The sequence below is a fragment of the Lemur catta genome, chromosome 6, assembly GCF_020740605.2.
Source record: "Lemur catta isolate mLemCat1 chromosome 6, mLemCat1.pri, whole genome shotgun sequence".
NCBI lineage: Eukaryota > Metazoa > Chordata > Mammalia > Primates > Lemuridae > Lemur > Lemur catta.
In genome coordinates, this window is record NC_059133.1 from 89,040,777 (window position 1) to 89,065,831 (window position 25,055).

General features: G+C 41.4%; 1 protein-coding gene, 1 long non-coding RNA gene, 1 other non-coding gene and 1 pseudogene across 3 annotated transcripts; 2 read left to right on the plus strand and 2 right to left on the minus strand.

Annotated features, from left to right (window-relative positions):
• Positions 1-4,526: 4,526 nt before the first annotated feature.
• LOC123640697 (basic salivary proline-rich protein 1-like) lies at positions 4,527-8,309 on the minus strand. The gene is made up of 4 exons (XM_045555263.1): positions 8,104-8,309; positions 7,048-7,083; positions 5,805-6,088; positions 4,527-4,625 (listed from the first exon to the last, which is right to left on the minus strand). The coding sequence occupies exons 1-3, from the start codon at positions 8,186-8,188 to the stop codon at positions 5,823-5,825; spliced, it is 387 nt and encodes a 128-aa protein (XP_045411219.1). The 5' UTR covers positions 8,189-8,309; the 3' UTR covers positions 4,527-4,625; positions 5,805-5,822.
• Positions 8,310-10,592: 2,283 nt separating this feature from the next.
• Positions 10,593-14,388, minus strand: LOC123639926. Its single transcript, XR_006735835.1, has 3 exons — positions 14,376-14,388; positions 11,718-11,772; positions 10,593-10,682 (listed from the first exon to the last, which is right to left on the minus strand). It is a non-coding gene; the product is annotated as an uncharacterized LOC123639926 (long non-coding RNA).
• Positions 14,389-14,445: 57 nt separating this feature from the next.
• On the plus strand, positions 14,446-17,383 carry LOC123640593 (annotated as a pseudogene).
• Positions 17,384-18,313: 930 nt separating this feature from the next.
• On the plus strand, positions 18,314-18,418 carry LOC123640855. Its single transcript, XR_006736097.1, has one exon. It is a non-coding gene; the product is annotated as a U6 spliceosomal RNA (small nuclear RNA).
• The last annotated feature ends 6,637 nt before the right edge of the window (positions 18,419-25,055 follow it).

Genomic DNA, 25,055 nt, shown 5'->3' on the forward strand with positions numbered 1-25,055 from the left:
TTACTTATAGTCTGGCTAAAGCTCTGAAGAAGTCAAGACTTGGAGACCAATGCCTCACAGTGATGGCTATCTGATTTCACCAACTTCTTAAAAGAAAGGGGGAGATGATGGGAAATAGAGCTAAGAGACAGGAGAGGTTGCAGGAGTTTTGCAGGGCTTTGCTTTGCAAAGGAATCTGTGGGTACATTAGTTCACAGACTAGAAGCTGTTTAGTAAGAAAGGGAGGAAGTGTGAGAGGACATCTACAAAGCAACGTTTCTTCCAAGCTGCAAGCTATTGCCTAGAGCTTACTGCAAGGCAGAACTCAATTTGGGCCCAAGGCTGAGAAGCTGATTACATGCCTGCCCAGCAGACAACATATAGCTGGAACTTTCTTAAACTTCAAAGATATTCCTGGTTCACTCCAGACCACATGTCTCTGTATTTATGAAATAGATTAGATTAGTATATAGACTCAGTGTTCTTGCTTTATACATCTTTATCTTTAATTTGTCTGCTCAGCTAGGTCTATTTTTAACTTAGGGTTTAAAACGTTTATCTTAGAAACATCTTGCAAGAGTCTATTCTTGTAGACAGAATTAGATAATGGTCCCTTGAAATCTTTGGGGACCCTTGAAACCTCAAGGAATGAGCTGTACACATATTCTTTATTGCTATAACAATAAATACTGATGTGGGATTTCACTCAGGGCTTCACACCTCACAGGAATGCTGGAGGACTCCTGACTTCGCCATCACTTTAAACTGCACTTTGTCTCTGTCTTTGTTATTTCTCTGTCTCTATTATTTCCAAATCTCTTGTGATGATCTTGCCTGGGACCTGTTTTTCTGGGAGGGTAGCTAACTCCCAGCATTAATGCTGGTGATTGCAGGATACAAGTATAAACAAATGGCAAAAAACAGTTCCCCATTTTAATGAGAAAATCACTACCTAAGTGTCTTCAGTACTTGGATCTGCACACCTAACTTCCTAGCATGACTTACTGGGAGGGAGCAGACCCCTGCCTATCATTCACCCCACACCTGTGTAGATGCTAGAAACAATCTGGGAAGAGTGAGGTTGTTAAAGAGGTCAGGTGGACAGTAAAGAATTGGAGTTGTGAGACTTTTCTTTCTTTGCCTCTCTGGGTGTTTTCCCTCTATGAAACAAATGAGGGAAACTCTTAGAGAATTACTTGGAAAGGATGGCATCTACATATGGCAACTTTATGTGGCAGTTGACTTTCCCCAAAGGAAGTGATATGAGAGAGAGAGAGAGAGAGAGAGAGAGAGACAGAGAGACAGAGAGAGAGGGAGGGAGGGAGAAATTGAAGAATAAAAGATGAAGCCACAGTTTCTTTCCTAAATTAAACTCAGAGGTGACATACCACCAATTGCGTCATATTCCATTGGTCACACAGAACCATCCTAATAGAATGTAGTAGGGACTACATGAGGGTGGGCATACCAGGAGGTAGGAATCTTGGGTGCTGGTTAACTCACAGTGCCAAGTATTGTGATACAAAAATAAAGCAAGTTAAGGAGATTGAGGGGTTTTGTGTATTTAAAGAAAGCTTCAAGGTGGTGACATTTGAGCAGAGTTGAATCAAGTGACAAAACATGTTTGATAAAGGTAGGAACAATCTTGATGTATTAGAGGGGTATGAAGACAGTCAGTGTGGCTAGAGCAGAGTCAATTAGGTATAGGAAGGCCAATACGTTCAGAGACAAGTACAGCCCAATTATGTAGAGTTTTGGGCATAGTAATAAATTGGATTTTGTTCTTATGAAATCAAAGCAATGAAAGGGTGAGCGCAAAAGCCTATACAGAGTTTGTGGAAGAGAAAATGGGAGTAGAGGAGGTGGGAGCAAAAACCACAGACATTCTTTTCAAGGACTTGTGCAATGAGATGGCAGAGCAATAGTATCTTAGGCAAAGAGGCATTAAGGGTGTAGAGAGAGCTTTGTAAAAATAGGAGATACTCCAGCAGATTCAAGCTGATTGGTTCAATCTTAAAAGAAGCACAAATTGAAGACATAGGGGAGAAAAGGGACATAGATCAAGAAGCAAAATCTTTGATTAGGTGATGTGGTGTGGGATTCAGTGTGAAGGTAAAAGGCAGGAGCAAGGAAGTTTCACCTCTGGTGGCAGAAGAAAAGCTAGGGAAATATGTGGTTTGGCCCACTTCTTGGTGGATATAGTTAGATTGCTCTTTTCTGGTTTCTTTGAACTTCTCAGTGAAATTTTGGAGGACATTGGTGTGTGTCAGGGTGGAAATTTACTAATATTGAGCCATCCTTGCCATCTTCATTCAACATGGTATATAAATGTTATTTTTTATCACAGTGTTGACTTGTTTATGTACTAATGAGTATGTTTCCTAATGAAATATCTTGACAGGTCTATATATTTTTTTAATGAACCTCACAGAATAAACTAAGAAACTTGTTAATCTTTCCCATATTTGAGATTTATTTGAATAGTAGAAGAATTATGTTTTCTTTAATCATATATAAAATTAGATATTAAAATTTGTTGTGTCCATTGATGTTGGTGACAACGAAATGAGGTTGGAGACAGCTTCCTGTCAAATTCTACCATTTCTTTCAACGTTATTTTCTATTCAACTCGCCCTAACCTTCCTGAGTCAAATTTAGTGATTCATATTATCTTACAATAATGTCAATTTCATTGAATATTTTACATCAGAATAGAATTTTACATTATATTACACTACTCTTTTAAAAATCCATGTATCTATGATGAATTTCTCCTTCTCCTTTCTGAAGTTTGCTTTGTTTTCTGTTCTTCCTTCCTTTCTTTCTTCCTTCCTTCCTTCCTTCCTTCCTTCCTTCCTTCCTTCCTTCCTTCCTTCCTTCCTTTCTTTCTTTCTTTCTTTCTTTCTTTCTTTCTTTCTTTCTTTCTTTCTTTCTTTCTTTCTTTCTTTCTTTCTTCTCTTTCTTCCTTCCTTCCTTCATTCCTTCCTTCCTTCCTTCCTTTTTCTTTCTTTCTTTCTTTTTCTTTCTTTCTTTTCTTTTCTTTTCTTTTTCTTTCTTCCTTTCTTTTAAGAGACAAGGTCTTGCTCTGTTGCCCAGGCTGCAGTGCAGTAGTACAATCATAGCTCATGTAGCCTTGAACTCCTAAGCTCAAGCATTCCTCCTGTCTCAGCCTCCCAAGTAGCTGGGACGACAGGCCTACAGGTTGGTGCCACCACACCCAGCTATTTTTTCTTATTTTTTGCAGAGAAGGGGTATCACTATGCTGCCCAGAATGGTCTCAAACAGCTGGCCTCAAGCAACTCTCCTGCCTTGGCATTTCAAAGAGCTTGAATTACATCTGTCAGCCTGTTTTTCTCTTGATTCAAATTATAAGAAGCTTGCTTCTTTTATGATAATCCAAGAATCAGCTATTGAATCTTTTATAAATTTGTTTTTGTGTTTTCTCATCCAAGACAGTTTATTCTAATTTGAATGGTAGACTGACAAACTTTGACATTATGTAGGTACTACGTCACTCTATGAACTAACTCATACAAACTAGTAGAAGTTTAAGATGACTTTCCATTTCAAATTCAAAATGTCATGAATTTAAACTTCCATATTATGTTTATCAGAATACACAACTAACTAGCAGGTATCCACTTTTTAAAATATGCTAATAAGAAATGTAAAAAAAAAATCTATGAAGACTGGTAAGATAGAAAATGACAAAACTATAGACAAAGTCATGCTTTTTTTTTTTAACTTCTGGAAGATATATTGTCAGGGAATATTTTAATTAGACCTTTTGATAAAGCTATCTTAAAAATGTTAATTTGGAAGCATTTAATTCCTTACAATTTTAGTCTACTGTTCTTCCCTAAGATAATTATTAGAAAGTTATGTATATTATCCCATTAATCTTTGTCCTTTGAGGTAGTCATTAGTATTATCCTCATTTTAGATAAGGAAATGGAGAGTCTTAGAGTTTTAAGTTAGCTTTTTGAGAATCGAGAGCTAGCAAGCAAAAGAGGACTTAAACTCAAGTCTGAAGGACCCCAAATTTCTTGTCCCTTAAAATATATCATAATGCCCCCTTTATGATATCCACTCACGTTTTGTTAAGTAATGATGGGGGAACATAGGAAGGGAGAAAAGTTAGCAATGATAAGAAAGGGGAGAGAGGGTACAGTGTATTCTAGGAAGAAGAGGCCTAGAACCACATTGATTTCTCTAGAAACTAGGATCAATTATTTTGAAAATTTTAAGAATTTCCTCAGTCTCTGAACCTTCCTCATATTTGTTATATTTTCCTCATTTCCTGGAAGCTACTAGAATATTAGTTAAAGATCTCAACATAATAAAAACTTAGCATGTGTGCTACAGAAGCCAGGGAAAGGGAGGAATAATGGAACTTTTTTCCCTGGCAGTGGCTGGATCAGGATCAAGGAGGATGGGAGCCTGCTGGCAGCATCAGCTGGAAGGGTTCCTGGATGTTCTTAAATTGTATTCATAGCCCTCAAATTGCAGCCTCACAAACACCCAGAAATAAAGACGGCAATCAGAAATTGCATGCTGATTATTTTATTGGATTATCCAAGTTAAAGTTATGATAAGATTGCTCGAGTATCAGAGCTTCTTCATAGATTGTTGTCTTCTTATTCACTCTATGAAACAAACAAACACACAAGAAGGTATATAGAGAAGAGCTATCATGGCAGGAGGTGTCCAATCCCTTGCTGGTGTCACCGCAGTGTGGTAGGTGAGAGCTCACCTTCTCTCTCTCTTTCCCTTCTTCCTCCCCCCTTGCCTTCCTAATTTCTCTTCGTTCATTCTGTTTATTCACCTAACAGAGAATGTGCACTAAATTGTTGCTCACAAGATGAAGAGAAAACATTATTCTTAGGGTGTTTATGTTTTGGATTCTGGTGAATGTGTTCAGTGATATACAGATGGTCACTGCAAGATAGTGTGTGATAGGGAGAAACTGACACCAGCCTCAATGTCCAGTGACAGGGGTTGATTAAAGAAATCATGGAACAAATATACAATGGACTAGTATGTAATTCTAAAAAAAAAAATCCAAACCAAATCAAACAATAACAAAAATGTCAAAACACGGAAGAGATCTATATATCTCTGTGAACTGATATGTAAGTTTTCTAAGAAATATGATTTGAAGTGAGCAACATAGAGATCTGCATAGAAAGTATGATATCATTTGTGGGAAAAAAAAGAGCTATACACGTTTATATACATATTTCCAAGAGGATGTCCCAACACAAATGGTTAATAGTGTTGGCTTTTAGGGAGAGGGTAGGGAGCTAGGATGATATATGTCTTTACTATGTAGCTTCATGCCTTTCCGTTGATCATGTATTAATTGAAATGTAAGTGTATGAAAAACTAGATAACATTTAGCAGCATCAACTTCAACACTAATTTACCTGAAATACTGCACCTGAGCGGCCTGGTGTGCAGCAGGACTGAGCAAAGAGTGCTCAGGTGGAAACCTGAGAGGGCAAGTCATTGACTCTGAGCACAGGAGGAAGAGGACCACAACGAGAGCATGGCTCTACTTTCTCCCTCCCAAGCCAATTTTAGACAGGTAATCATTGAATGAAAAGAAGTTTTGGGGCAGTATTTCTCAAGATCAGAATTATCTTGGTGAGCTTGATATGAATACAGGGTCTTGCTACCCTATCCCAGAATATCAAATAGAAATCTTTAGAAATGAGGCCTAGGATGATACAATATGAACATGTTTACATTTGATTCACTGACACAATAAAGTTGGAGCAATGTAGCAGTTAGGGCCTTTGACGAAAAAAGAAGTAGAAGCATACCTGTCACTGCATTTTAGATTACTGGGATGGCTCTTCTTGGGCAGAGTTTTCTGGAGCTGCTGGTGCTTCTCCCACGGGCTCTCCAGAAGGAGGTGGTGGTGGTGCTTCTCCCGCGGGCTCTCCAGAAGGAGGTGGTGGTGGTGCTTCTCCCGCGGGCTCTCCAGAAGGAGGTGGTGGTGGTGGTCCCGGGGGCGCTCCAGAAGGACGTGGTGGTTTTCCGGGGGGTGCTCCAGAAGGAGGTGGTCCCTGGGGTTTGTCTGGCTTGTGGCTTGGTTTCCTTACATCTGTGAAAGTAATGCACAAGAATAGCTGAGCTCAGTGAGGAAAGACTCTCTTTTGTTTTCACTTCTCTGACCTTATTACATAGCCCCTTTCCACCACAACCTGCCTCTCAATGACCACCCTTCCTTCTGCCCACTGCTTCCTTATGCAGATCTCTTAATTTGTACACTTGATATTGAATCTCTCTCTCTCTCTCCTCTCTCTCTCTCTCTCTTTCTCCTTCTTTGCTTGTGGGACAACCATGGGTACCTAAAATTGGCACAAAAGTAGGTCTTGTACAACTTAGAATCCCCAGAGGATACCGCCAAGGTCAGAAGAGAAGCAAAGCAATCATGAATATCCGTTTCCAGTTATGTTTCAGGCTGCTGTAATGACTTGCTAACTGTGACTCCAACTCTGGGCACCTGAGCCTGATGGGGAAAACTAGAGCTGGTTCCCCAGCTTCCAAGTCTACGTAAAGAAACAGAGAAGAGAAAGACAAGGTGGTCGCCCACACCTATTCACTCAATAGTTGTGGAACATTTTCATCAGGAACAGGACACAGGTAAGTGTGTCAACACACAGAAAAGGGAAGTAGACACTGATTTATTTGCATTTCTCCTTGAAGCCATAGAACCATAAGAGGAACACTGGAGAAGAAAGAAGCAGTTGAGGCTCTCAAGGGGACGGAGGAGTCAGAGTGAGGACACATCCCCTTCCTCTACCCTCTCTCAGCAGTCAGACCTGGCCTGGGGTATTAGGCAACACCTATTGTCATCTCAGCCAGGGGATCTGTCACTCAAGGTGGTGGACCTGCTAATGGTCCCCAGAGTCACAGTTGGCTGACGTTTGCCTGAGTCTATAGGAGCACTCATAGTAATGAATTCCTGATGAGGAAATGATGGTGAGACAACCCTGGAGAGCTGAGAAGTCCTAAGGGAAACTAAGAATAGAGAGTTGATTGAGGATTATTGGAATTTACCTGGTAACAGGAGAGGAGACTCTTCAGACAGGACATCTAGGAAAAGAAGCACAGGATGTGATTAACGTCACATCACAAATCTCTCAGGGCTCTCAAGGCTAGGGGACGTTGGTCCATCCTCCGTGTATCCCCAAAGTTCACTCCCCTCCCCTGCCTGTGGTGCTCCTGGAAAGAGAGGAAGTGGTGAGGAGGCAGCAGGGTTGTCACTGTGCAGAGTGTCAACCATGAACTCAAAATAGAAAAGCCTTTTTTGTCCTCCCTGGGATCTTTCAAACCTAGTGCTAATTTAGGGTGGGTGCTCTGGGCATTTCAATGTGATATTTCAGTATTCTTCTTCTCTCTTTCTTCTCTAATTACTTTGCTTATATCCACATGCTTCCTCAAGAAGGCAACCCAGGAGTAGATATTTGGATATGATATTACACACACGGCTCACAGCATACTGAAATATTAAATGTGAATGGGAGAACACTGATAATCTTAGGCCCCAATATTTGTGTATCTCAATGTAGAGAGAGGCAAATTTATTATCTGAATGTCCATCTCTGAACTAGCTTGGATGTGTGTCCATGTCTTTCATTGATCCTGCAGCCAGTGTACAGCAAGGTCACTGTCCCCACTGTCAACTCTGATCACTATAGTAACTTCACCAACGGGCTTCCCTGGATCAGTCTTTCCATCCTCCCCTCCATCCTTTGCAGCACAGTCACAGAGACCTTTCTAGAAATGCACATCTTACCTTGTCATTCCTTTCATCAATGGTCTCCATTGGACCCCAATGTATGTCAAATAAAGTATAAGTCCTTGCAAGGATTGAGGACATAACTGGTCTTATCTTTGCCATGACAACACTGTAGCCCCTTCCCATCCCCCTTCCCTCATGCCTTCCTGCCCCTCTGCTGTGTGGTCTCCTAAGCCCCAAGCCCAGTCACAGTGCCTCCCCTGCTCCCTACTTCCCACTTGTTTTCTCTTTTTTTCCATTATCTGTTCTCTGAGATGGGGTCAGGGCCAGCAAGGCCACTAAGATCTCCTAAGCCCCAAGCATAGAAACAGCACCTTCTCTCCACTTTGCTTTATCTTCAATCACGCTCTCAGCTGTAGTCAGGGCCAGCAAGGCCACTGAGAGCAGGACCAGCAGCATTTTGGAGGAGGCTCAGGGTTTGTTCCCCCAACTCTGTGCTGGGAGAAACGGGGCAGCTCTCTTTATGAAGACAACCAGAACAATGGCACCTTTTAGCTCCCTCCTGGGTGGGCCTTATCATTTAACAGCCTGGGTTTGCTTTGCTCACATTAAGTCAACTGCATCCTTTATTTCTCTCTGGGACTTTAGCCAAGCAGGATGGGGTGGGTAGCATGTTCCTTTCTAAAAGGTACAAGCTGTGACTTTGGCAGAGTTTTTGAAGGAACAGCATCACAGCAATCAGCACAGATACTAGAATTGAAGTGGTCATTGTTTGATTTCCAGTCTGTTTGGTGGGAATATTACTGAATCCACCCACCGTGTTGTGCTGTGTGTGTGTGTGTTTATGTGTATGTGTGTGTCAGCAGGGATCCTATAGGCAGAGATGAACATGGTCAATATCTCTGGCTACTTTAATAGCACAAACTACATCACTCATGGTGTGTATGTACATATGTATCTGATATTTAGCTAAATTTTTTGAGGATATAGGGATCATTTCTGTTTAAATGTGAGATGGGTGAGGAGAACATATATTTGGGTATGGATTGATGACAGAAGTTTGACCCTCACCCTGTGAGTTAGTCTGTTTTGCCTTGCTATAAAGGAATATGTGAGGCTGGGTAATTTATAAGGAAAGAGGTTTCTTTGGCTCATGGTTCCACAGAATGTGTAAAAGGAGCATGGCACCAGCATCTGTGTCTAGTGAGGGGTTCAGGGAGCTTCCAATCAAGGCAGAAGGTAAAGTGGGACCAGGAGTGTCACCCAGCAAGAGCTGAACAAGAGAATGAGAAGGTGATTCCAGGTCCCCTTAAACAACCAGTTTTTGTGTGAACCTGTAAAATGAGAACTCACTCATTGTCCCTGGGAGGGCACTGAGACATTCAGGAGGGATTCACCACCATGACCCAAACACCTGCCACCAGGGCCCACATTTGACATGGGGATGCAATATCAACATGGAATTTCAAGGGGACAAATATCCAGACCATATCACCATGCTCAGGCTCTCAAGAATAGTCCAAGGCTTTCTGGATCTCAGTTCAATTTGGGAAGACTTGGTGGTGTAGAACATAGGCTACCTAAAATATTCTAGGTTTATTAGTCTCTTCATGACTTGTTCAAGCAAAAGTGGCCATGAAAATCACCATGGGATTTCCACAGGTGAACAAAATGAGGACGCCGATTCTTGAATGAGCCATGCTATTTCATGTCTTTAAAACTTCTTCCCCTTTTCTAGAATGTTCCATAAGATTCAGTTAAGGCCTTATTTCTTCCAGGAAATGTTTTTCATCACCACCACCGATAATTATATTCTTCAGTTAGGTAGTCTGATTCTCCCTCAAATTGTTCTTCAATGGGGGAATTTTTCTGGAATATTCTGATACTCATTTCTCCCCACTGTCCTTCTGAAACTTATATGTTAATATTTTATCTTCTGAATCCATCAATCTTGTGTTTATTTTTCCTCTTACGTCTAGCTTTTTTTTGGTTACACATTATGGAAGAATTTCTTACTCTATTAAATCAGAGCCTATTGTATTCTTCACCTGTTTTATTTTTATTTTTTAATTTTGACAACAAAGTAGTATGCTTCCAAAAGTACATTTTTAGGACCCCTGACCTGGTAACTCTCTTTTCAGCTGATGTTTCCTCTGTTATATCTGGTTGTTGACTGCTCATCAATTCATGAAAGATCTAGATGAGTCAGTATCACCAGCTGCCACTTAGCATTTCAGTTCTTTTTATTACTTGTGTAATTATTCATTTTTTGTGCAGGGTTGGTGGCAATTTGAGGATAGCTCGGTTAGAGATATGGCAGGGAAGGTCATGTGATGGGAAATCCTAAAGACAGTTCCCTTGACCAGTGTGCACCAGTGGAACCTATGCTGTGCACATGAGGGTGTCCTTTGGCCCTTCCTAAGGGTTGCAGGTAATATGACAGCAAAGCTTGCTAATACAATGGGATTTGCTCTAGATAACTTTGCCCTTGTACCAGGCAGATTGTTTTTTTCTCCTGGCATAATGATGGATATATCCTTAGCAGTAGTCAAGTCTTCTGTGGTTATGTGAGAAAGCAGAACAGTTCTAGGTGGGCTTTATGTGCTTTATGAGAGGCAGGGAGTAGATACAGGTGCCTAGCAAGTCCCAGCGTGCAATTGGGATGACTGTCCCTACTTTCACTGGACACTATTTTAAGTGAGAACTGAACGTGAGTGGCCCTGCCCAAGTGGCTTGTGGTAGATTTTCAGGTGGGAAAGGAGGCTCAGAGAGGAGGAGCAGAGGGCAGTGTCAGGCAGACTTGCCTCATTGTGTGGGTGACCGCAGAGGCGTCAGTCCTGGTGGAAGGCAGGCTTACCTTGGCTTGCTGACTACAGGAAGAGAAGAGGTGATACTTGAAATATCACTCAGTGCAGGCCATTTCCCTGAACTTCTCCAATGTCAGCAATAAGTGCTAGAGATTAGTGAATTGGGAAAGAATAAATATCAGGTGTGAAGTCATCAGAGAAAGGTGAAACATAAGTTACAGAACACTGAAAGAGATGCTGTCTGTGAGGTAGGTGGGGTGAGAGTGAGTTGCAAGATTGTAGCAGGAGCTGAGTCTTCTCTGGGTGAGTTGGAGCCCTCCAGCCATCCACTGCCTTCCAGTAAGAATGTTAAATTTAACAAGTCCCCAACAGGATTCTTGATTTCCACATCATAAGACCTGCTCTCTCAGATATTAGTTTGCTCTAGGTGCCCTTACAGAATGCCACAGACTGGGTGGCTCAAACGATAGAAATTTATTTTCTTAGACTTCTGGAACCTTGAAGACCAAGATCAAGGTGTCAGCATGTTCAGTGTCTTCTGAGACCTCTGTCTTTGTCTTGGAGATGGCCAATTCCTTGCTGTTTCCTCACATGAAGTTTGTCTTGTGTACATGCCCCCTGGTGTCTCTCTTTGTGTCCAAATGTTCTCTCTGCATAGAGACACCCATCAGATTGAATTAGAGCCCAGCTGAGCAACCTCATTTTAACTTCAACAACTCTTTAAAGGCCCTGTCTCCAAACACTAGAGGGCAGTTAGTGCTTGAACATATCAAATAGGGGGACACAATTCAGCTCATAACACCTGCCAATCTTTTCTTGGTTTCTGACAGTTGTTTCACACAGTTGTTTAAAAATATAGGAGTCACTTTTACCTTTCACCCCCGCCTTGGCACTGCCATTAGCAAATCCAGTTGGCTCTACTTTCAAAATACTGCCTAAGTATGACCACTATATAATGTCTACTACAAGGCCCTGGTTCAGGTCATAATTCTTTTCCCAGGGGGCCTTCACAGCCTCTGACTGTTCTGGGTAATATTCTTGCCCCCATCACATCCCATATCAATTCTCCTCACAACAGCAAGAATGATCTTTTAAAAACAGAAATCAGATCATGTCACTTTTTTGCCTGAAATCCTTGGGGGTTTTCCCACCGCAGTTGTAGTAAGATGTAAATTTCATACCTTTGCTCTTTCCACCACCACATGTTTCTCTCTTTCTCGAAGATTGAGAAGCTCTCTGAGTGGGAGAGAAAACACAACATTCTTCAGCCTTCCAAGCACTAATTTGCCTGGAACACTAAAGATGGGTTTATCAGGAAAGATGAACTTTGTCAATGGAAAATAAGCCAAACTCTGTAAAATAATTTAAAGAGGTTTGTTCTAAGCTGAATTTGAGGACCATGACTCAAAGCCATGCCCCAGAAACCTTGAGCAGGTGGAAGCCTGTGGTTGGGTTACAGTTTGGTTTTATACATTTCAGGGAGACAGGAATTACACGTAAAGTCATAAATCAATACATGGAAGGCATACATTGGTTCAGCCGGAAAATGTGGGTCATCTCAAAGGTGCAGATTGGGGGGAAGTGGCATGGGGCAGATGCTTACAGGTTGTAGGTGGGTTTAAAGACTTCTTGATTTGTAATTGCTTAAAGAAATAAAGCTTTGTCTAAAGGCTTGACATGTTTTAAGTTATGATAAAGAAGTCTATTAATCAGAGACAATCCACAGACCATATACCTAGACTCAGTGATTTGTTATGTACCTGAAGCAGCTGCAGGTTTGCCTTGCATAGCCTTAGGCCTGTTAATGAGTTACAAAGAATATCTGCAAGAAGGGAGGGGACATGATGAGGCTTGTCTGACCTTCCTGTTCATCACTACCAAGTCAGTTTTAAGGTATCCCCCTGGCCAAGAGGGGGTCCATTCAGTCAGCTGGTGGAGGGGAGCCTTAAGATTGTATTTTTAGTTCACAACTTTGACGGAGAGTTAAACTTGTGGTGAGAGTGAGTGAATTGCACTGGGTCCCTGTGGTCTGGGGGGCCTGCATGTGCATTGGAAGAATTGTGCCCACTGAATCAACTAAGCATTACAAAGATATAGTTAGCAAATAGACACAATTGTTGCTAGAAAAGAGGATTTTGTATGTTCACAACACAAAAAAATGATACATATATGAGCTGATGGATATGCTAATTACTGATTTGGTCATTACACATTGTATACAGGTATTGAAATATCACTGTGTCCCATAAATATGTACAATTATTATATATCAACTAAAAATAAAAGTAAAAGAAAATCCGTTGTCTCTGAGAATTAAACTTTGCTTAGATTTTCCTAAAAATTCTGGCTATAATATTATGATGCTGATCCAGGTAATTTAATTTGATGTTGGCTCCATAAATATACATTTCACAATTATTTTACCTTTTATACATTCTATCAACCTTTCCCAGCCTCGACTGTTTACAATAGGGAACATTAGTTAAGCATTTACCACATGCCATTTAATGTTTAGAACCATCTTATTAAATAGGTATGATTATTATTATTATCTCAGTTTCATAGATGAGATGTGTAAGGCACATGGACAGTTGTTATCAATGTAGTATGGCATGTTGGCAGGCAGTCTCCAGAGCCAACGTTCTTGCTTTCTGTGTTGCAATGCTTTCTGTTAGGATGGAAAACTTAGCAGGTGCTCATAGCCTGGGTGGAGAAAGATTTCTCACACAGAGATTAAGATATAAAAAGTTAAAAAGTTTATTTTATCCTTTAGAATGAGAGAGAGAATGAGAGAGAGAGAGAGAGAGAGAGAGAGAGAGAGAGAGAGAGAGAGAGAGAGAGAAACAGGGGTGGGGGAAGAGAGGAGGGAGACTGTGTGTCATTCCAAAGAAAGAAAGGGTGATGCCAGCAGTCAGGCCAAGTGGCTTGCTGCTTTTATGGGGACAAAGAGAAAAATAGTAATTGTGCAGTAATTGGCAGGCAGTCGTGAGACATCAAGTTGACCGTCTTTCTTGTTTCTTCTGTTCCTGGAGACTTAGTTATCTCTGAGATGTAGTCAGGCCTATCACAAGGGATGTGATTTTTGCCCCTGAGATATGGTTTTGGGCAGGAAAGGAAGGCCTGGAGTTTATCCCTCAGCTCCCTGGTCTGGGGGCTTCTCAGGAACACCTTTAGGCTTTAGAAACAAATTGTAAAAACTGTTAACAGGGGAAATGTAAAGAGAAAGATTTGCATTTCCTTTCTGGGCTTCTTTTCAGGTGTTTGTGAAAACTGACTCCCAGCAGCTTGCCTGCTAGCTCAGGAGAGAAACCAGCAGCAAAGGGTAGGGAGAGCTCAAGATTGCTCTTTAGTTGTTTTTAGAAAATTGGGAGATTCAAGGTCTCCCTAACACTTTCCTGCTATTTACTTATATATGTTTGTTTGTTTACAAGAAAGTGAGAGGCTTTTTAGTTTAATTATATCCCTATTTATTTATTCTTGTTGCTGTATTTGCTTTTGGGGTCTTACTGATAAATTCTTTGCCTAGGCCAACGTCTAGAAGAATTTTTCCTACATTTTCTTCTAGCACTTTTATGGTTTTAGGCCTTATACTTAACAGAGTAAACAAACAGCCTACAGAATGGGAGAAGATATTCGTGAACTATACATCCAACAGAGGGCTACCGTCCAGAATCTGCAAAGAACCCAAACAAATCAGCAAGAAAACAACCCCATCCAAAAGTGGGCAAAAGACATGAACAGATTTTTCTCAAAAGAAGATAGACAAATGGTCCACAAACAGGAAAAAGTGCTCAACATCACTCATTACGCAAATACAAATTAAAAACACAATGAGGTACCTCAGGCCGGTCTGGGCCTTTGGTAGCAGGCGGGGCGGGGGCGGGGAGGTCGCCAGAGCTAGCTGCGGAGATGCACACGCAGGGCGGGGCCCGGCCAGCGGTCCCAGTGCGGAGGCGGCAGGGAGGAGCAGCGAGCACCGGCTGGCGCGGTAGGATGCCGAAGGTGCCCGGGGAAGGCGTGCGGGGTTGCAGCGCAGCCAGCAGGGCATCCTCGGCGGGCAGGGCCCCAAGCCGGAGCCACGGTGGTGTTCGCGCTGGAGTCAGACGGGGTAGCTGTGCGGCTCCATGTGTTGGATGAGCGCGAGAAGCACAAGTTCGTCTTTACTGTGGCCTCCACACGAGACTGAGGGCAAGTACGTGTCGCAGCTCACGGCCCAGAGGCAGGGCAGCGGCCCCCGGGAGCAGGCGGGGGCGCAAGGGGGCAGCCCGGCGGGCAAGGGCCGGCCGAGGCCACCGCTCCTGCGACTCCAGGCAGGAGCCCTGGGCTCAGCAGAGCCCGTTCGGGACACCCGCTGCTGCGGACTCCGGCGGCAAAGGGGCAGAGAGATTTTTCAGAAGCCCAGTGGGGGCTAAGCCCAGCCCAGTCCGGAGGGCCCCGGAAGCCAGGGATGCAGCCCGGCTGGCACCCAGACAGGCTCCCGTGTCCTCTGAGCGCGCAGTGAGCATCTCTGGGGCTGTGTCCCAGGAGACCGAGGTGCTGGAAATGGCGAGGAAGGACGGGCCACCACCCTGGCGGACACAGAGCAGCTGCCGAGCTGGAGTCTAGGCCCGACTCCTCCTTCCAGGACCTGCGCACGTGCACCAGCCCTGCGCTCTGTGAACTTGTGGCTGGAGCCGGGCCTGCCGGTTCCCCGAGGAACCGTCGGGCATGTGGACTGTGCTGTTCGGGGGCGCCCCGAGATGACCGAGCAGGAGATCGACACCTTGTGTTATCAGTTCCAGGTCTAGCTGGCCCACGGCCTGGACATCTGCAGGTGGAAGATCCTTTCTGTTCACAGAGACCACCGTCCCCGAGCATTATGAAAGCCTCAACGAGCTGAGGCAGAAGGGCTAGGAAGAAGTGCATCAGCCAGCTAGGAAGAGCATCCAGGAACTCTTGGATAAGCACAAGAATACAGAGCAGGGTGGAGCTTTTGGACTTGTATTAGGTGGAGGATGAAGCCTATAGCAGCCTCCCAGAAGCGACAACTGAACTCCAACAGTATTTACTACAGCCATTCTGAGACAAGAGAGAACTTGCCGTGCTACGAAGACAGCAGATCAAGATTTCCAAGGAGAAGATTATCTGGGACCCCAAAGAATTGTGAGTCTACAAAAAGAAGATGCTGATTGGCAGCAGAAAGCTCACATGGCTGTACTGTCCATTCAAGATCTTACTGTCAAATATTAATATTTTGAAATAGCAGCTGAAGTTCAAAAAGCTCTGTATGATTGAATGCAAGCAGATCAGAAGAAATTTGTAAAGCATGATGGGCAGCAGCTGCTGAACGTATGGAAAACCTCCAGTGTGCAGTTTCTAAGGAGAATTTGCAGATGGTGAGAGCTAAAGAGATCTGCTTGGAACAGAGGAAACATGCACTGAAAGAAGAGATTCAGTGTTTGCAGGATGGTACAGAAGCTATAGACCAATTGGATCAGTTAGAAGCTGATTATTATGATCTGCAGCTTCAGTTGTATGAACTGCAGTTTGAAATCTTGAAGTAGGAAGAACTACTATCGACAGCACAACTAGAAACCATCAAAAGACTTATATCAGAAAAGAGAGATGGAGTGATGTACTATGACAAAAAAGTATGGAGAAGGAAGAGATGGCAGCGTCTGTATGCTTCCAGAGAGAAGAGCTGCAGAGACTTCAGGAGAAAGCATGCCAGCTGGAGCGAAGACGTGAATGGGTTTCAGCTAAAAAAGTGTACCTCGGAAATAAAAGGACATTTATATTTCAAAACACAATGAAAAATTCCAACAGTGCACTTGGAGTGAACATGAATATGAACCCATCACCCAGTACAACTAAACAGACAAAAATTACATCATGAAGAAGAAAGAAAAAGCGCCTGAGTTAGCCAAGAGAGAGAATGCTGGATAGACTGAATGTTTAAACAGAGGTATCCCTGGCAAGATACATTTAAATCAACTAGATTATGACTGCCTCATGCAAGAAGAAAAAGTGTAGTAAGTCCTGTTCCCCAAGAGGATCAGTGTGACCCTCTACCAGGAGTGTTACAAGTAGAAGAGAAAACTGACAAGGTGGGAGAAGGAAGAAGCAAGCTTGGGCCGCCACGGACAACAAAACCCCAGAACCTTGCACAACTTGAAGACATTTCATTAGCACAACCTGAAGCCACTTCATTACCTCTCAGTGGTGTTACCTCTGAACTGCCTCCCACTGTATCTCTTCCACTTGTGAATAACAACCTTGAACCATGTTCTGTTATCACAGATCTATTCTCACCACTTCTTCCTCCAACATCACCATCTCCCCCACCATCCCCCTCCTCCCCCACCAGCCTCTACCTCTTCCTATTGCTAAGGGCAATGCTCCAGAGACACTGGACAGAGATCTGCCTAGAAAGGAGGGGAACGAGAAGAGGATCCTGAAGTCTACCAGTGCCCCTTCAGCACACCTGTCAGATAGCAGCCAGCTTCAGTGCCCAGAAGCAGCTCAGAAAGACAGCTGAAGGTTTGCAAAGGAGGAGGGTGAGCTCACCCATGGATGAGGTGCTAGCTTCCTTGAAATGTGGTAGTTTTCATCTGAAAAAGGATGAACAGCGAACTCTGCCTCCTTTTCCTGATGAAAATGATAGTAATAATGTAATATCTTGGGACAGATAAGAAAAAGGGTAAAACTGAAGAAGGTACACAAGAAGATGTTGAGAGAATCATTCACACTTCTGCCTGACATAGACCCTCTCACACGCAGCATCCATGAAGCTCTTAGAACAATTAAAGAAGCATCCCCCAAGTCAGAGGATGAAAAGGCTTTGCCTTGCACCAACTGGGAAAACTAACAAGCAATGGAAAGAAACAAAATACCTACAGTTGAAGATTGGTTCTGGTTCTTTTGGAAAACAACAGCTTAAGCACCTGGTTCCATCGTTGGATTACGTTAGCTCCAAATTGTATTGACTCATTGGTGTGGAAAAAAGAGGCATGACTGGCAAGTTATTACTTTCCAGTCATTGCATTAGATGGTGGTTAACATGATTTAGATGTGCAGTGTTCCTGACTATAATGAAAAAAAAAAAATGCCTTCTGGAGATTTCTGGGGTTTTTCTTGTTTTTTTTTTTTTTTTTTTTTTAAATGCACCTTCTCTTCCATTCTACCTAGTTACATCTTATAGTGGCCAGTTAAGCTAGGAAGAACACTGACTGGGTTGACAGAGATTTATTGTGAGCTGTATTGGGACTGCTTTGAGAGCCATCTTTCACTGTGCTGAAAGTCATCTAAAAATACAGAGCTTCTTCCATATTAGCTATACAAATAGTGTGACACACTGAAAAAGTTTATCATGGTAGCTATATGTCAGGAATTAAACTCAGATGGAAATGCACTTAAAATCTCCACATTACTTGTCTCCAAATGAATTTTCATAAACATGATCAACGACATCTGAGAAGCTGCACAATGATGGAGATAGATCTATTAATGTGTTCACCACAACATGATGCATTTAACATGACACATTTTTAGAAGGCCACAGAGTCTTGTACTTCGTGAAGTTTTGTAGTAAAAATTTCCATGCTTTTAAATTGCTTTTTAATTCTGAATTTATAATAGTTTGAGTTTTACGTGCATCCTTGTTTATGAGAAGCAATACTTTGTAATTTGATTTTTCAAATTATTTTTAGTCTTTTTTGGACCTATTGCTTGATTATTGTGACTCATGTGACTTTCCCATTGAGAATCAAAAATCAAGATTCAGTAATAGAAATGCAATGTTCACTTTGGCAGCACATATGCTAAAATTGGAACAATACAGAGAAGATTAGCATGGCCTCTACACAAGGATGACACACAAATTCGTGAAGCAATCCATAAAAAAAAAATATTAATAGGGATGCAGATCTTAACTCTTTTTATCAACCACCATTTTAATTTTTTATTTTATATTCCACAGTGAAAAGCATGTGCTTGATAAAGTAGACAAGCAGAAAATTCTCCTTGGCTTCAAATGCTTTGAGAATTTTGGGAGAGAGTCTTTGTTATTGTCACTAATATTTAAACTTATATATGTAGCTGTAGGTGCTGATACATTTGCTATAACTGAGTCCTTAAAGGATACATTTATATGGATGGGGCCATTAAGGATTTTCAACAGTGACTGTTACGGGCCTGAATGAAGGTAGACATGTTGGATCCAGTTTACAGTACTCTGTAGAGTGTAATTCTGCATGAGTAATATCTCGGCCTTTATATGGAGGGCGTTAAGAACTGAAATACTAAAAAGAACTTTATTTCTTATAAGGCAGTTCTCTGGCCTAAAACCAGAAAATAGTACTGCAGCAAAAGCCCTCCAATGTATATGCATTGGTATTCCTGGAGAAAAGAAGAAATGCTCACACCCTTGTCATTTTAAAATGTTATTTTCTTTAAAACAATTATGGAGAAAATCTTCTTCCAACAGGTTATGTAAAACAAAATCTTTTTGTTTATATGTTGGCAGTATGTTTATTGATGAGACTGTGAGCTTCTGTGCAGCATTTTTATAATACATTGGTTTTAGTCATAGTACTATTCCCACATCTTGTTTGGAAAGATTAGAAATATAGATCTGATATAGAAACTTCATCCCAACAAAGGGTAGGGGATGCTGGTGTTCGTGTCCTATATTAATGGATTAAAGCATCTTTTTTTTAACCTCACCAAAACAAAAACAAAACAAAAAACACAATAAGATACCATCTTACCCCTGTCAGAATGGCCATTATTAAAAAGTCAGTAAAACAATAGATGTTGGCACAGATGCAGTGAAAAGAGAAGGCTTATTCACTGTTGGTGGGAATGTAAATTAGTACAACTTCCATGGAACACAGTACAGAGATTCCTCAAAGAACTAAAAGTAGATCTACCATTCGATCCAGCAATCCCACTGCTGGGTATCTACCCAAAGGAAAAGAAGTCATTTTATAAAAAAGACACCTGCACCTGAACATTTATTGCAGCACAATTCACAATTGCAAAGATATGAAACCAACCTAAATTCACATCAACTGATGAGTGGTTAAAGAAAATGTGGTGTATATATACCATGGACTACTACTCAGCCATAAAAAAGAATGAAATAATGTCTTTTGCAGCAACTTGGATGAAAATGGAGACCATTATGCTACACGAAATGTCTCAGGAATGGAAAAACAAACACCACATGTTCTCACTAATAAATGGGAGCTAAATGAGGGATATATATGGTCATAAAGGGGTGTAATGGACATTGAAAACTAAGAAGGAGGAAGATAGGAGGGGGATAAAGAATAAACATCTACCTGTTGGGTATGATGAGCACTATTTTGGTAATGGGTACACTGAAAGCCCTGACTTCAGCATGATACAGCTCATCCATGTAATAAAAAAACACTATACCCCCTAAATTTTTGAAACAAAAGAAAAAAAAGAGAAAAGAAAATAAGAGAGAATGAGGTCCAGAGAACAAACTCAAGTACTTGCATTAGGAGATTGTTAAGGTAAAACATTTCCTGACATCTTAATAGATAAGGTGAGAAAAAATTCTTTCCTTGAATACATAAGTTTGTTGGTGAATCTAAACACATTTACCTGGTTTCTAGTGTCTTGTTTTACTCTCCTCTTCATGTAAAGGAACTCATAGATTAATTCCTTTTTTGGGGGGCTACAATTATAAAAACCCTGGAAATGAAGGTCATGCATGTGCTTCTTTATGCACTCTTACATGCATTTTTTGGGGGGAGGCACATTAGCATTGGCAAAATTTATGGCTGCCCTTTTAAATAGTTCAAACTTTCATTCTTCTAATCATAATAAATCTAAAAGTTTACAAAGCTAAGAGGAAGACTGGTCATAGAGTTGTCAGTGAAAGGTTAAATTTGTATATCACTTGCAGGGCTTTGGTCTCCTGCCTGAGAATGTCTCCCCTGTCCTGGCCCCAGAGCTGTGTTACTTCCTCAGTGGTTGGGGGCTGTAGGAGGAGGCATTGATACAGTCAAGTGTCTGTAGCCTCAGCTCATCTCTGTTTTAGCAATGTCAGCAGGTGTTCTGACACTTTCAGTTACTCTTTCTCTTAGTTCATAAAGAAATACAATCACAACTTTTTTCATATAGGACACAAAGGGACACATATCTCCGTTATACTCTTATGAAGATTTACAAAAAGCAAGTAAGCAGATATTCTTAGAAGAGGGATTTTGTTCACATGACTAATGGATGACTCACTTTTTTTCAAGGTGAACATGCAGCTTTTCTCTGAGAACAGAGGCTTTGTCCCTCCTTCCTAGGAACATTGGTAATAACATAAACTACTACCATATTTTGCTGATTTCCAGACGCATATTTTTACATATCCAACATCTTGGAAATTGGGATATATGGCAAATTTTACTTTCCAAATATGGCCACAACAGTATCCCTCACCTAATATTTTCTTGTTACAATGGGACCTTGACATCCTTTCTTCAAGAGAGTAGGTCTGTTTTTTTCGCCCTTGAACCTAGGTAGAACTGCCTTGACCAATAGAGTAGACGCTTTGTGACTTTTGAGTCTAGATCATAAAAACATGCCATGCAATTCTCTTAGGAACCTGCCACATCCTGTGAGGAAGCCCAAACTAGCCCTTGCGTGCATACCACACCCACAGGCCCCAAGTGGGAGATGATGGATATGCTAATTACCCTGAACTGGTCGCTCTACAGTGTATGTATTAAAACATCACTATGTACACCATAAGTATGTATAATCATTATTTGTCAATTAAAAATATAAATAAATAAGTCTAAAAAATGATTAGGGAACTAAAAAGTAGGTGATCAAGTGATGAGAAGGTATATGAAGCTCAGGGTGCCTGGGTTGCTTCATGAAGAGAGAGCTAATCCAAGGAAGATTCACAGTCTGAGGGACTGTAGGAGGGAAGACTCAGAAGCAAAGATGTTACTGGAGCACTGAGGAGAAGCACAGCATAAAGAGGCTGGCAAAAAAATTGAGGCAGAAAAGATTTTCTCTGAAGAGAATGTTCCCTTACCAAACTTATCTACTTTGTGTGTCTCTAATCGGGCACAGAGAATTTGAGCCAGAATCTGACGTGTAGCCTCATAGAAAGCTTCAGTGTTTCTCAAACTTGCCTGAAGCGAGTTGGAATTGGATTTTCTTGCAATTTCAGTCACAAGATTCCTAACTGATAAGGTAAGGAATAGGCACATCTCTCATTACCTTTTCTTAGAGATAGTTTTGTTAAAATTGGAGCATTTTTGGCTGGGAGTGGTGACTCACAGCAGTAATCTCAACACTTTGGGAGGCCAAGGCGGGAGGATTTCTCAAGGCCAGGAGTTCAAGACCAGCCTGGGCAACATAGTGACACCTGCTCCCCACTCCCCATCTCTATAAAAAATAAAATTAGCTGGGCGTGGTGACAGACACCTGTAGTCCTAGCTACTCAGCAGGCTGAGGCGGGAGGATCACTTGAGCCCAGGAGTGTGAGGTTGCAGTGAGCTATGATGGCACCACTGCATTCCAGCTTGGGTGACAGAGCAAGACCTTGTCTTTTAAAAAAGAAAAAAGGAACATTTCCCCTATAAACAGCTGTCCAGTCCTATTATTTGGAAACCATAATTCTTCCCTATAGTGCTAAGGACCACTGGGCTCTTTCTTACTCTTCTGGAGAACTGACAGCATTTTAATAGAGCCACATGAGATTTCTACTGTGACTTTGTTGAAAATTATGCTAGCTCTGATAAAGTCTTTGATTCTTTTGATCAAGTCTATCTTTGATAGATAGGGATTGGGGGGTCACCAATTCTACCTCCTATAACTGAATAATGTGATCTGGTTTGATAGGCCTTTTTTTTTCTTTCTTGAAAGATGTCATTTGCTGCTCCCTGAGAAGCATTCAGAAATTTTAGTATTATTCTCTATGCTGCCTTCATGTTTCTTCTCTACTCATCTTAATGTCTATTTCCAACTTCCCACAATCTCTAATATTTCTATTTCTAGCCCTGTTCACACCAGAGTCCATGCAGGATAGCTTGGTATATTTCCTGTTTCTTCCCTCAATATCTTCTGTGACCCCATTATATTAAAGATCATATAAATAGATTATTAGGGAGGAACATATAGTTATTTAAATCAGAAAGCCTTCTAAAGGACAATGGCATACATGGGAGGTGTAGAGATTATAACTTTAACTTAGTGGGAAGTCTTAGGTCTTTGTAAAGAAAGTGTCTGACAAGAACAACACTTTCTATGTTTCTTCTCAGTGTCACCTACTTTATCCTCACTTCCCTTTATCATGTGGTTTTCACTCTTTCCCCTTCAGAGATCCAACTCTCCTCTTAGAAGTCATGGCTAAATCATCACTTATAAAGAATCTAGAAAGCAGATGATGAAACTAAGGCAAGTATTAATTTTTATCAGAGACACACAGTATAACTTCACGTGAGGAAAGTCAGTGCTCCTGTAATGATTTTAAAGATATGTCTATAAATTTTTTGATATTCCTTCTCTCAAGTGGTGGAGCTTAATTACCCTGTCCTTAAAGGTGGACTTGACTTGCTTCAAGTGAATAGAATATGGCAGACGTGATGAGATGTCATATCTGATATTAGGTTCAAAAAGACTGTGATTTCCATCATGGATGTGCTCTTTGGCCCTCTCTTGAATCACAACTTCCTCTGGGGGAAGCCAGCTGCCATGTCAGGGGACATCTTGGGGACAGTGAACCTCGTTGACATGTTGGGAGGACACTCAGCTATGAAGATGTCCAGATGGTGAGGAACTGAGGCTGACCACCAACCACCATGAATGAGCTTGGAAATAACTCTGTTGAGCATTGAGATGACTGCACCCCTGGCTGACAGCTCGACTACAACTTTAAGAGAGACTGTGAGCCAGAACCACTCAGGTAATTCACTCCTAGATGCCTGACCCGTAGAAACTGTGAAGTGATTGATGTTTGTTATTTTAAGCTGCTAATCACCTCCTGTTAATATCTTGCCCTTTTCAAAACAATAACTCTTGCAAGAAACTCAAAGAAACAACTCTTATATTAAGGAAAACATTCCTGTTTCCTTCCTGGCCTGGCTTATATTATTACAGTCCCTACTCAGGAGGTAATTTTCCATTGTTGTTTTTCCCTATGGTAGGTGTTGCCAATCCAGGAAGAGGATATGGAGCTTACAATTTCTTTTTACTGCAAATATTCTCCATCAAGTGGACATCATTTGTGGTGTGTAGAAAAACATTAAAAAAAAATCCTCAAAATCCAAAACGTGTAATAAGGTAGTAGAAAAACCCCATAAAACTTCAAATATATTCATGTTCCCAGAGTCAGCGCAATGGCATCTAGGGAATTTGCAGATGCTATCTTAAAGTCAGAAGTATTTGAGACAACGAAGTTCCAGGAGCAATGGGAGGATAAGGACAAGCTTATAGAACCCCTGCCCCAACCAAAATTGAACAAAATAACATAAAAGAAAGGAAAAAAGTGTGAAGGCGTGATGATCCCATGCTCTGATGATGAGCTCTATGCTGAAGCCATAGAAAAGGCATTGGTTTGTTGGCCAGCCTGCCAGTATCCTTTTCTTGGAGGGAAACTACTTCACTCCTTGTGGTCCAGCAGAACTTCTGATCATAGTTGCCCAAACCTTCAGCCTCTGGAGTTGGCCTGTGATCCAGTCTGGGCCAATCATTGCAGCCAGCCCTTACTGTAGAGATTGGTTGAGGAATTGCCATGTGATTAAAGTGGATCTGGTCAGTGCTGTCCAGATGTTTTCAGTATAGATGAGTTGCTAAGATGAGAAGATGGAAATGGGGGAATGCAGGCAGTCACTGTGGCGGCCGGATGCAGAGAGTTGTGAGACTGATTAAAGCTTTCTGAAAACATGTTTGAGCACACTGGATCCAGTCATATTTGAAGTCCCAGTTATTTGTGTCATCAATTTTTATTTTTTGCTTAAGCTAATTTTAGCTGGATCTCTTTCACTTGGAACCAAAATGATGCTGGTGGGAAAAAAGTACTGATTGCAAAACACAAATTTTGACGTATTTCTGCCAGAAACAAGTGTTGGACTTTCCTCAGTAAGAGAGCAGCACGCATTTTATGAAACAAGTAGGGGTTATGCTGTCAAATTCCATAAATTTGAACTTCCTAAAGCTGGGGGATTGGTTGCAACAAGAGTTTGAGAACCTCTTTTTCTTTCACAGACAAGTAATATTTATTTAGAGGTAGAATAGTAGAGATGTGGTATGATGGGATTGAGTTAACTATTCCTTATGCTTATGGATATTTTTAGTACTCCATTTTTTAAACTGAGCTTCACATTAGTATCATGTTGGAAATATATTAAAATCCTTATGCCTGGATTGCATCCCCAGAGGTTCTGATTTAATTGGAATGAAGTGTGGTTTGGGCATTAGGAATTTTAAATCTTAAAATTTGAAATATTTTCAAATTTACAGAAAAGTTGCAAGAAAAGTACAAGGAACTCTCATTTGTTTAC